The sequence below is a fragment of the Vicugna pacos genome, chromosome 18 (assembly GCF_048564905.1).
Source record: "Vicugna pacos chromosome 18, VicPac4, whole genome shotgun sequence".
NCBI lineage: Eukaryota > Metazoa > Chordata > Mammalia > Artiodactyla > Camelidae > Vicugna > Vicugna pacos.
This window is the reverse complement of record NC_133004.1, coordinates 44,633,552-44,646,138: the sequence shown is the minus strand read 5'-3', so window position 1 is coordinate 44,646,138 and position 12,587 is coordinate 44,633,552. Positions and strand designations below refer to the sequence as shown.

At 58.3% G+C, this 12,587-nt stretch overlaps 1 protein-coding gene across 5 annotated transcripts in view; it reads left to right on the top strand.

The window, feature by feature from the left end:
• The window catches only part of SDK1 (sidekick cell adhesion molecule 1), a 719,511-nt gene that overhangs the window by 517,756 nt on the left and 189,168 nt on the right, over positions 1–12,587 (top strand). For all 5 annotated transcript variants that reach the window (XM_072943395.1, XM_072943396.1, XM_072943397.1 and 2 more), the window contains 4 exons: positions 5,163–5,246; positions 8,372–8,566; positions 10,670–10,786; positions 11,889–12,056. In XM_072943395.1, the coding sequence (XP_072799496.1) occupies positions 5,163–5,246; positions 8,372–8,566; positions 10,670–10,786; positions 11,889–12,056 (564 nt within the window). The remainder of the gene's footprint in view (positions 1–5,162; positions 5,247–8,371; positions 8,567–10,669; positions 10,787–11,888; positions 12,057–12,587) is intronic.

The following is a 12,587-nucleotide window of genomic DNA, read 5'->3' as shown; positions in this document are numbered from 1 at the left end:
CACATTGGTTACTGTCTGAGGGTCAAACAGCACCTGGGGGCTGACTGGGCCAGCGTGGCACCTGCCAAAGGGCCCGTGTGACCCTCCCCACACAGGGACATGGCCCCCGGGGCTCGCCATCCACCGTCTCCGGCACCTCATTCACCACCTGCCCTGCATGGAATTTGCTGCTGTTTTCTCAACCATCTTCTGACCTGCCCGTCCAGTCCCTGCACGATGACCTCCCACCCCCTACCCCACACCGCACGCGGCAGGGCCGATGCCCGGCCTCCCAGCACGACTCCCCCCCCCGCCCCCGCACAGCCTGAGTGTCTGTTCCCTTCTGTTTCCTACCTCTTCTGGCCCCTGCAGCCGGGGTGCCCACCAGGGGGGCTCAGGTCTCTGGGGAGGCCCACCCGAGACTTTGACTGTCACCTTTCAGACCCGTGAGCGCTCTGGGAGGAGTGGCCTCTCCCCCGGGCCCCAGCTCCTCTGCTTGGTGGGTCCGCGTGTCCCTCAGGACTCCTCTCAATTGTCCCCACTTGCTTCTATGACTCTCTCGGACCTTCCACCCTGGAGAGGAGTGACGCCGTCCCCACTGCTCTTCTGCAGGGAGGGGGCACACTGGCAGGTCGGGGATGCTCCGCGCGTAACGGGATGGGCTCTGGAGGCAGGACGGGGTCAGGTTCTCACGACACCACCCTCCGCGGGCCTCGGAGGCCACACTGTGAACGTCCATACTGCAGAAAGGGACTCCAGTCGGATGGTGAGGACTGTCTGAAGCGGTGTGGGTCACAGAGGACTGGAGTGGCAGCCGTGGGAGCTGTCGGCGGGACCCTGATGACACGTCGCACTGTCTTAGTTACCTACCAGCGATGGTTGCCTGACGCGTCCCCCACGTGGGCCCGCTGCCCCTGCAGCCTGGGCGGCCCGCCGTCCGCGGAGGCAGCGCTCCTCTCTCGGGGTGAACGAAACGACAGAGCCTCTCACCAGTGCTGCGGTGGGACCCAGCGGGTCCGTCCCCACCCGGGCCGTGGGTCTGGTCCCACGCAGAGCACAGCCTGCACACGCGTGTCCTGCTCGCGGGCGCATCCCGTGACCCGCTGCCTCCTTCCCTCCCACCCAGACCCCCGGCGGGCAGAGTGACGACTGTGCAGAGCTTTCTGTCTGTCTCAAGTCTCTTCTGACTTTTTATACACTCGCCACTCAGAAACTCCCATCTCTTAAGTGCTATTAAAACAGCAAGTGACATCTCTCAGCTGATACCAACACCGCTCTCGAGAAGTTGCTCTCCCGGAGCTGAGCACCTCTTACAAGCTTGTTCCCGACACGGGTTCCTCCCTCTCCCTCGTTCTCGCCCTCCCTGCTCCCACGCCTTACAGGGGCGACCCCCGAGGCCCCCACTGTTCCGGGAGTGCTTGCGGGGGCTGCGTGTTGACGCCGTGCTGGGCCCTGGGGCGGGGGGGGAGGGTGGTCCCCGGCACCGGGCTTGTGCGGAGGACGGCCCCTTGGCTCCATGGTCCAGCACAGCGAGTGCAGGGCCCCCGGGCTGTGCGGGGCAGGGCTCTCCCAGCACCGCGGGAGAGGGGCCCCCACAGCAGCTCAGGCCGGAGGAGAACCCTGCAGGGAGCACAGCCCTCTCCTCATGGGGCCTTCCGGCCTACCTGCTGAGGATGAACCTAAGATGTCTTTCTTTCTGATGATTTTCACGTACGACCCATATCAGAAGCACCCAAGCTTAGTTACTGGTGTCTCACCGCGATGGTGGAGCTTACCCGGGTGGCTTCTTATCGCTGAGTGAAGCTCAAAGTAGAGATGTGGCAGAGCTGTTCCTGAAAGAAAAAGTAAATTTGTGGGCGGCAAACCCCAGACGCTGCTGGATGGCTGACTTCTGGACGCAGCCTGGGTGGCTCCCGGCGCCCCGAGGTGAGCAGGGGCGCCGTGCAGGGAGCTCTCCCACAGGCCGTCCGCTCTCCAGGCCCCCTCGAGCCCTGCCTCCCCTGCTGCCCCACCTGTCCTTCCCGGGCGGGCGTGGCACGTGGGGGCACGAAGTGGAGGTGCCAGCCGGGGTGGGAGGGAGGAGGGCCTGCAAGACGAGTGAGACGTCTGTCTCTCCGCCCCTACGGGAGTGTAGGGTCCCCGGGGCTTTGGTGATGTCCTCCACGGCTTCTCCGGGAGGTGGTTTCCAAGTGTCTTCTCTGAAATTGTGCCGGGGGCTAAAAACAGAGATGACCAAGGCAAGTTCTTCCCTGGAGAAGCCACCAGTGTGGCAGGGAGACCAACGTGGGGGCGGATGACGCAGATGAGGGTCCTCGGCACCGAGGGGCCCGTGGCGGGGCAGACCCAGCCCGAGGAGCCGGGCGGCTCTGCGACAGAAGGGATATGAGGACGGGACTTGAAGATGGAGCCGAATTCGCACACAGGGCAGGTGGAGAAGGACGCTCCACGCGGAGGAACTCGGATGAGCGGACGGCCGTCGTGTCGCTCTCGTGCGGAACGACACCAGCTCAACAGCTGGAAGCGACCGGTGTCCCGAGGCCGACAGCGAAGCTGTGCTGGGCCGGGCACTCACCTGGAGGCTCTGGGAGAGTCCACCCTGCTCTGTCAGCGGCTGGCAGTTCATGTGGCCGCGGACCAGGGTCCCCTCTGCTTCTTGGCCGTTGGCTGGGTCATGGCCGGGTTCTCGAGATGCTGACATCCCCGTTACAGCCTCCTTCGCCTTCACAGCAGCAGCGGCAGCCGAGTCCTCTCGGAACGCCCCTCCTGCCATCGCTCCCGCTTCCAGCTGGAGAAGGTTCTCCGCTTCCAAGGCTTCCAGTGATGAGGCTGGGCCCACGCAGCTGATCTAAAATAAACTCCCCATTTTTAGGTCGATAGCCTTAGTCATGTTGGCAGGGTCCCCCCTGCCGTGGAGCGTGTTACAGGGAGTACGGAGCGGTGACGTGTGCCAGGCGCCCAGGGTGATGCCTGGGTGGGGATGGCAGTGCTCGGAGAGGCGTGGTCATGGCTCGACCCACGGTCCCTGAGGCACCTCCAGCCCCAGGGCCAAGCCTTGGTCAGTCGGGCCAGCCTCTGGGCATTGGGTAAGGAGTGCCCATGGTCTCTGGCCCCAGGGGGGACCCTCCCTGGCGCGTGGGGAGGCCCCGGGCACTGCCGATCAAGGAAGAGCAGCACCAGGACGTGGGCCAGGGCGCCAGACAGCATCAGAGATGCGTCTCTCGGGAGGTGTCTGGTCCTGAGACGTGGAGCATTTATGTGTGTGGATTTTCACCATCGAAGTGTAACTCCTCCCAGGTGAATCTCAGGGGAGCTGTGCTGAGGGGAAACAGGCTACATGCTGCACGGTTCCACTTGTGTAGTGTTCCCGGAGAGCCAGCGTTAGAGACGGGAAGCAGGTGAGGGGTGGGCAGAGGTGCAGGAGGGGCCCGGGGCGGGGTGGGCGTGGTGGCAGAGGGCAGCCTGGAGGACGCTGGGGGGGGCACCCGTCCTGCACCCTGATGGTGGTGTGGACATGCAGCCCTGCACGAGTGGTGACAGTGCATGGGTCCAAACGTGCACACACGTGCACACGCACACGCACACGCACAAGCAAGACGGGGAGGGTGAGCGCCGTGGGCCGCCCGTCTCGCCCGCAGCGTCTTGGCTGCGACGTTGGACTGTGCTTCGGCAGATGCCGCCGCTGGGGAAGCGAGTAGAGGACACCTGGGGTCTTCCTCTGTTGTTTCTCACAACCGCCTGGGACCTTCCCACGATCACAAACTAACATGTTTAATTTGGAAAAGGAAAGCAGTGGTCAGTCACAGCCAGATGCTGACACTTCACTGACCTCGCTTCTCCTCGCACCCCTTCAGTGGGATCGCGGGGCAGATCCTGGCTTCAGAGTCCACTGATGACTCGGGCGGGGCCTGCGCGCGAGGGCCTTGGCGGCGGGCAGCGTCTGCGCAGTTAGAGCACAGATGCCACCGCGCTCCCGTGGTTACCGAAGAAGATGCGTGAGAGCACGTGAGTGTGCGATGAAGACCAGGTCGGAGAGAGAGAAGCTGACTCTTCTCCGTGCCTCCTGAGGCCTGGTCTGCGCCCACACGACCAAGGAGGGGCCCTGCCTCCATCTAGTGAACTTGCAGCCGTGGCCCCGGCCAGAGGGGCTCATTGCGCAGCGTGTTCCTGCTGGAGCGATGCCAGTAGCTCAGGAGTGGGACCCAACTCCTCCAGCAGCAGCCTTCAGCCTCGTCTCCGTCACCCTTTCTTTGAGATGCCACGTGTTCATGTCTCTTTTTCCTCTGTTAGGTCCCGCCCTGTTTGAAACATACAGTCGATACAGGAGGCATGCCAGCCTGTATCACCCACGTTCTACACACTCACAGGGACAGCAGACCACCGGAAGGCCGCGCCCAGAGAGCAGCTGTCCCACAGCGAGTGGGCACAGCGCTCTTTTGTCATCGTGGTAATGACATCACTGCCACCGTCACACTCCTGAGCGTGGCCGTGCCACTGTTGAGTTCTGCTGCATAAACCGAGAAAAACACTGCAGTTCACTCTCTGAGGAAATTCATTGCTTGACTCAACCACTGTTTTGGTGGTTGGTGAATGGGCGAGCGGGGTACCTGGAGACGGGCAAGTGGCCGAGTCTCCTTTGGCTCTGAAGAGGGGCCAGAGGCCCGGTCTCTCTCTTCTCTTCGCTGTTATTCCATATTCCACTAAGTACTAAATCTGCATTTTGGAGAAGAGCCGTGAAGACCTTAACCGATGTGTGAGTGGGCCGCCCTGCTCCCCGACGCAGGCCAGGCACCCGGCGGGGGCGCTTTGCTTGACGTGCTCCGTGAGCTGTGGTTTGGTTTAGACACTGAAGCAAACTAGCCTACAGAACAGGGTGCTGTAAATAGAGCCTTCATGACCCTCGTGGGACGGTCCTTCTACGTGTGAATTAAGATACTCCGTGATTCAGGCCCGTAAACCGAAAAGTAGCCATCGCCCTGAGCAGTAATTTGCTTTCTGAAACCTTAGACTATAAATTGCGTTTGGCCTCGGCTCACTGAATTCGGAGTTTGTGTGCACGCTGGTAACTAATGAGGTTTGCCGAAAGAGTTTTTAAAAGGAGTTCAAACTCTCTTAGGCCATAAGGGTCTTCTGAAATATGCCAGTCTTTGCTTAGGGGCTGTTTTGTTTTTCTTTCCTGGTTAAAGAGCCACCGTATTTCACCGCTGAGCCTGCGAGCCGGATGTCGGCGGATGTGGGAGAGTCCGTGGACCTGGTGTGCGGAGCCGCGGGTGAGTGCGGGTCGGCTGCGGGAGGCCTGGCGGGGCCGCCCTCTGTGTGGGGGCACGCTGGCCGCGATGCTTAGAGACGGGCCTGTGGCTCGGTCACTGAGCATGTGACCTTGGGAAGGCACCTGGCCTCGCTTAGCTCGTGTTCCTCACCTGCAAAGCAGGGACAACAGCATTTACCCCCGGGAACAGCAAGGAAGTCTTAACCCCGCCGTCCCGGCAGAGGGACGGCGTCTTGTCCCCTCAACTCCCTTCAAGGGCTCGATCCTGCAGGATCGTGACCCCCCAGGACCTGGGGCAGGAAGCCCATTCTCACCACGGGGTGACTGGGAACAGCGAGCACTCCGCTCTGCGAGAAGAGAGGTTGTTTTCAGTCCTTTGGACAGGAGCTCTTCCCGTTTCTCTGCCTTTTCCGCTTTGGTGGGCGTTTCCACACTTACTCAGGGAATTCTGCTGCTTGTCCGCATGCCTGCCTCGATCCCTGCAGCGCGCCGACCCCGACTCGTGTTCCACACACCGGCCCTCGTGCCCAACGCCCCAAGCTCCATTAGCATCAGTGCTCTGGAGTTTGTCAGGAAATGAAAGCACCTTTTGCTGTTACACTGGTCTGTCTGCAGGGTGGGTGTCTGCTTCTAAGAGCTTGGGGGGTAAGGATGACTAACAACTCGGTGACTCTTCAGAACGGCTCCGTCAGAGAGGTGACTGCCTCACTGCACACAGGAGCACAGACCCTTAGACAGCAGAGCTAAGTGACGTGCTCAGGGCGCAGAGCCAGGAAGTGGAGACACGTGTGAAGTCGGCACCCAGGGCCTGGGGTCAGGAGTTGCTCCCTGACCACCGGATGGGCAGCCTCCCAGGGCCACGTGGTGCTGGAGGCCGGATCCGAACCCACATCCTCCAGCTACCAGAGTGGGTGCTGAGGCTGCGACCGCTGGCTTCTCCCTGAGAGCCAAGGCTCCGGGACCTGGAACGAACCGATGATCGGCGGGTCCATCCACATCACTTTTCATTTCTGGAAAGAGGTGGTGGTGCCGCTCGGAACAGTGGCCCTGAGACCCTCCCTGTCTGTCCTCCTCCTGCAATGGCCGCTCCTGCCAGACGTGTTTCCTTCGTGCTCCTGGTCCCCAGCCCCTGGCCCCTCGCACGGCCGCTGTTACCCATCTGCTCCAGCAGGACCTCCCGGGGGAGGTGCAGGAGTGGCAGAGAGAAGAGTGATGCGAATTTTAAGTGGAAATATTTTCCTTCCTGTGGTTGCATTGTTCTTGCTTCGGTATAAACACCAGCTTTTTAAGGCCAACAACTCTGTGAAAGTGAAGCTATAAAATATTTAGAGCGCTTATATTTTAGAAGCGGGAGTCCGCAGTGCCGCGGGGTAAGATTTCTGTTCATGACATGAAAGTGCCCCGAAATGGAAATACTCCCAGTCCTCTACATGCTAACAATTGTTTTTCAATAAACGACAATTTTAAGCTCCCCCCTTGACAAGAGAACGCTCTTTCTTGCATGATTTCTGCAGAGTAAGCTGCTCATTAAAGACAGGCTTATAAATACGTGCTGATCGGGTCTCTCAGCGTTCTGTCGGCATCATGTAATTTACTGCTTTCTTTTAATTTTGACAGTGAAGCTATAGCAGCGTGCGAAGTGGTTGTTCTCTATGAAAGCTACATCATATAATTGCTATTATGAGATTTTACATGAATCCATTATGCTTTTACCTTGAAATGGATTTTTTTTAATTTCCTGATTTAATGAAAAGTGACAGGAAACATAATTAAGGCAAAGAACAGAATCTAAGAATACATTATCTTGAGATATTCCACAGCAGTAAGTTTATTTATTAAAGAAGACGTCCTACACCTGCACAGGGTCTGAAGGCAGGGACGGGGGTGCCTTTCACCATGAATCGTGTCAGGAGGCTTTATTTTTTCATTGTGTATTAAGGGAAACTGAGGCACGGAACTATCTGAGATCCAGATGTTCTGCACTTCTCCGTCAGCCCCACAACAAGCACACTGTGTCCACTGTGGCTCAGGACCCTCGTCTTGCATGCCTTGGTCCAGTTTCATGGACGGCCTCTCTTGTCTGCCCTCTTCGGTGGCCTGACCCTCCTTGGCTTCAGGAAGAAGGAGAAGGGGACGGTCTGGCTACCCAAGGCTCCCGGAGAGAGCCCGAGAGGAGGAGCCTGCGTTTCCCTCGCAGTGAGGCCACCAGGGAACAGTGCGTGTGTGTGTCACCACCTGGCCGTGTGCGCTGACCACAGCCACGTGGGGGGTGAGCGCCCTCTGCTCTCGGGCTGGGGACAGCCCCTTCCTTTACAATTGGGTCCTGCCCTTATGACCTTGTCCTTGGTCCACCACATGCGCGCCCCCCCAAACACAGCCTCCACTCCTTCCAGGTGGCTAGACCGTGCGCAGCTCCCGGCTCCCTGAGCCAAGGCCTTAATCTTCACTGTCACATCGTCAGGATGAGGGTGGGGCACTGGGGACAGGAGCTGGGCATGGAGCCTCAGTCTGACTCTGTCCTCTTGGTCACAGTCTTGGCCGAGATCTTGGCTCCCTCCCCTCCTGGGGGGCAGGACTGGAGCCATCACCACGTGCTGCAGCAGCGTGGATCTCAGGCCATGGCAGCTTCCCCACCTCCACGTCTCACACCTCTCTGTCTCCTCAGCCATAGCCAGACGCATCTCATGCGCTGGTCACTCTATGCGTCGCCCGCTCCCCAGCCCATCACTGTTGTGTTAACCGGTGATGCCCAGCCGCTTAGACCGTGCTGTGTGCTGGGTACTTGGAGTCTTACATGTATTGACCCAGTTAATCTTCACATCAGCCTTGGAGGTCACCATGACCACATGCTTCTCGGCGTGAGGAGACAGAGACAGGGTGAGGTTCAGGGCTGGGGCGTCTGCAGCCCGGGCACCCAGGGGTGGCTCCACTCTTTCCTTCGTGCCTCTCGATGACTTCTTCACATGAGCTGAGAAAAATGGCACCTTACAGGGAGCTCGAAGGGCCGCCAGATGAGAAGGGGCCCATCGAGATGCTGCCGTCTTAGCCTTTGAAACATTTCACTTCAGTCCTCACGTAAGGAATTCCTGACGTTTTTAAATGCCCAATTCTTCCCACTCTGCGCAGGGGTCCCTCCTCCTGCCCTGCAGTGGTACAAGGATGCTGTGCCCGTCAGCGCACTTCGGAACCCTCGCTACCAAGAGCTCCCCAGCGGGGGCCTGCGCATCCAGAAGCTGCGTCCCGAGGACTCTGGGATCTTCCAGTGCTTTGCCAGGAACGAGGGCGGGGAGATCCAGACCTGCACCTACCTGGACGTCACCAGTGAGTACTGCCCGGTGGCAGAGCCAGGCCCCTGAGTGACCCTCACGCCCCGGCTTCCCAGCCTGTACCCTGTAGACACACGAGAAAATGCTCGTATCTGCTCAGCCCCTGAGGTAGGCGGACAGGGTGCTGTGGCCGGAGGGGGCCCGCAGGAAGGGCCTCACCTCAGGCACCACGAAACCCACGTGTGGGTCCCCTGTGGAAGCTCCCCCGACGCCCGGGAGCAGCGGACACACCAGTGGTCCCCATCCCAGGCGTCCCCCAGCCCTGGCTCCTCTGGCTCTCGATTTCCCTCGCACTTGAGGGCATTGCTCTACTGAGAAGCAGGATCAAGTCCCCGTTTTTCTGGACGAAGCTGGAAGGCCTGCTAAGTGACCTGCACCTTCCTCACCTGCCCTTTTGTGCTTTTCCCCATCTGCTTAGATGCTCTATTTTAGGTCTATTGAGCGATTATAGTTCTTCTGTGAGTTTCTTTTATTATCCCATTAACAGAAATATTTCGGCTCTCCGTCTGAAAAGTAGAATCAAGGTAAAGGTTTTCATCGTGTCTGTGGGTTTCCATTTTAGTCTCCCACAGTCGTAATACTGTTCTAACACAGAGCAGGATTTGGTGGCTGTGGAACTCCCCCTTTCACGTTTGCCCTTTCATGAGCCTTTCGAGAAAGCAAGTCCCTGTGAGTGTGTGCATGGCCAGCGGCCTTTGTCAGCCGGAACTGTTAAATATTAAATACTTAATATTTAACAAAATATTTAAAGATTCATGCATGCGTTTTGGTAGACTAGGGGCCACTTCCTTGAACCTTGCCCTGGGGTCGAATTTCTCCTTCACTGTGGAGCCTAGGAAACCAGGATTGCTTCAAGCTGCAGAAATAAAACTGGGAACTTCAGCCGGAAACTGAGTCTTATCAACTAGAATGGCTTAAGCCTATCTTGGACCCGTGGGGCCAGGGTGCTGTGGGGCGGGGAAGGGCGAGCCGCTTCTGTGAAGGGCCAGATGGCCCCAGCTTTCGGCTTTGAGGGCCGTGCTTTCCGCGGCCACCACCCACCTCTGCTGTCATAGCCTGAAGGCAGCGCAGACGGTTCTGAGCCCATGGGCCCGGCTGTTCCGTAGAATTTACAGAATTTGGCGACAGGCTGGATTTGGCCCGAGGTGGCGGTTTGCAGACCCTGCTGCAGTGAGAGGCCCAGAGCAGACCACCTGATCTCGCTCAGCCTCAGTTTTCTCAGCAAAATGGAGAAATGGAATCCATGCAGGGTCTTGGGAGGCTGGTCTGGTAAATGTAACTGAAAGTGCTACTTAACCTGGTTACCATGACAACTGGAGAGCGAACAAATAAACAAGTGGTAATGATAATGCTACGTTACCTGTTTCTAAGTACAGGGCTTTGCAAAATGGATTCTTTTTTTAATTAAAGCACCTCTAATGAAAGAAAAATGTAATGTGGAAAACAATCATTGTTCGGTCACTTAGCAAGCGTTTACTGAGCATCTTTGTCAGTTCCTCTGGGACAGAGCCCTGGGGAAGGCGAGGAGGGGCCTGTGAGGTGTCGTTACAGCCTTCCCTGCGCCCCCAGTGCCTGGTGCAGACGGGGCTCAAGGGGACGACAGGAGCCTCGAGACCAGAGGGGAGGCCCCTGCGTCTCCCAGGTGGGCACGGGGATGTGCTGCGGAGGGGCTGCCCGGCGGGGAAGAGGGGGCGGGCAGCTGCATCCACTGTGTCCCACCCGCCTCCTCTGCTGGCGGCGGCAGCCGAGGCTCCTCAGGGCCCCACACAGGACCTGGGAGGTCTGGGGCGCAATCGGGGTCGGGGATTTCGGGTGTGGTCGTGGGTAGCATAGTCCAGGCTTGGCTGAGCCCTCCCTGATGCCAGCTTGTACACTGTCTCACAGGACCGCCTGTCTCTTTAGGTCGTAAGCACAGACAGGCAGTTTCGGAGAGACGAGAGTGAAGGTCCCATCACTCCTAAAAGGCTCCACTGTTTATGGCTGCAGTTGTCTCTGTGACCAGCCCCACAGAAGCCCGTGTGGATGCGTCCACTAGGCCGGCAGAGCGTTTCTCGGGGACAGCACACTGACTGTGTCACTCCTCGCCCCCTCTGCCTAGATGTTGCTCCAGCCTTCACCCAGCTGCCCGTGGACACCACGGTCACCGACGGGATGACGGCCGTCCTGAGCTGTGGAGTGTCCGGGGCTCCCAGGCCCGCCATCACCTGGAGGAGAGGTAGGCGGCTTGCGCCTGGGCGGGCCTGGGAGGTGAGCCGGTGGGCCGGGGGTCCAGTCCGTCCCCCTCACTCCCGTCCGTTCAGTGAAGAGTAGACAGCTGTGGACTGAGTGCCTGCCGGGTGCCGGATGCCAGAGGCACGGTGTGGGGGGAGTCAGACGGGCAAGGCCCCCTAAGCTTCACGGAGCTCTTGGTCTAGGAAACATGTTCCTTTAAATGTGCGAACATCACCCTCCTGTCGACCCTTCATCTGGTGCCTTCGGCCAGTGGGCTCCTTACGACGCCAGGTTCTGGGTTCCAGCCGCGGTCTCCCTGTGTGTGAAATGAAGGCGTTCTTCCCTGGTAATATTCAAAATTCAGGATCATATCCTTTTTCATTTTGAGAAAGATGCTTCTGGCACAGGATCGTCTGGTCCTCCAGAATTTGACACGCATTCCGGCTGTGTCTTCAGACCCTGTGAAGCGTGCTGGTGTGTCCCAGGCCCTCTCTCAGCTCCCACAGTGCCGTCTACACGTCAGGCACACCTGTCACCGGCTGGACAGCACACGCAGTCCATCCTTAACAAATACCAGCTCAGCTGGGTTTGTTCCCATACAGATTAACTTGTCGTCCTTGGAGGACCAGCTCTGGGTCTAACGTCAAAACGTATGTCTTTTCACACCCAGGAGACCGCCTGGTGGCTCCTCGGCTCTCACGGGTGTGGCTGGTGCTCTGGACCACGGCTTTTAGACAGAAAGACCTGGGAAGCTTCTGATTCATCAGGAGGGGACTCTTTAATACCTTTTCTTTTTTCTTTCCTGATTTAGAATGTAATAATCGCTTTATAAAGACATTTTCAAATGCATACAAACACAAAGCCCGCAGTCGCCCAGCGGTACCAGTCACACACACAGACCACCGTTTGTGTAGCCCGATCTCAGTGTTGGATGGTTGGGATGGTCTTGGTTTCTGTTGCTCTAACTGACGCTGAAGCAAATGGCTTTGGTTGTTTCTGCGCACAGGGTCGGCACTTTCTCCTGGTGACGTCCTCAAGCGGCTCCCTGGGGGTGCGGGCACAGCCCTGCCTTCCCTCACACCCCCGTGTCCTCTGCCTTTCCTCAGGAAACCGCATTCTGGCCAGTGGCTCTGTGAGGATCCCTAGGTTCGTGCTCCTGGAGTCTGGGGGTCTGCAGATCACCCCCGTCTTCATCCAGGATGCTGGCAACTACACCTGCTACGCAGCCAACACGGAGGGGTCCCTGGACGCGTCCGCAGCGCTGACCGTGTGGAGTAAGGACCACAGCCCCGTGGGACCTTCTGTTAAAGATGGTTTAATCACCGTGTCGTCTGTGCTTGGGGAGCCTCCGTGCGCTCGGACCCGCTAATCTAATCAGAGGAGAATCATCATTTTTACAACTAATTTATAGAAATCTGCTGAGTAATTAATTTTCCAGCTTCTGAAAGAGTAATTAGAAAATGTATTCAAAGATTTAGTGGGGATGTTTCAGGAAAGAGAGAAGATTAACTTTTTAAAGTCAGTAGGCAGGGATATTATCCCAAACTAACTCGAGTAACAACTGATAGGCTGGCTAGCTGTGTGAGCAGCACATAAGAAAACCGGATCAAGAATTAAAATCAGACAAGACCCTGCACCTCAGAGCACCCGCTTTCCTGCCCGATTCCTGGGAGCAGTAGCGGCCCAGCACCAGCACCCCCAGACTGTTAGGTGCCAGTGACACGGCGCCCATGACAGCGCCTCGCAGAGTGAGCGAGCACGGGGTGGGCAGCAGGAACCGCCAGGATGGTGGCGGTCTCGGGAGG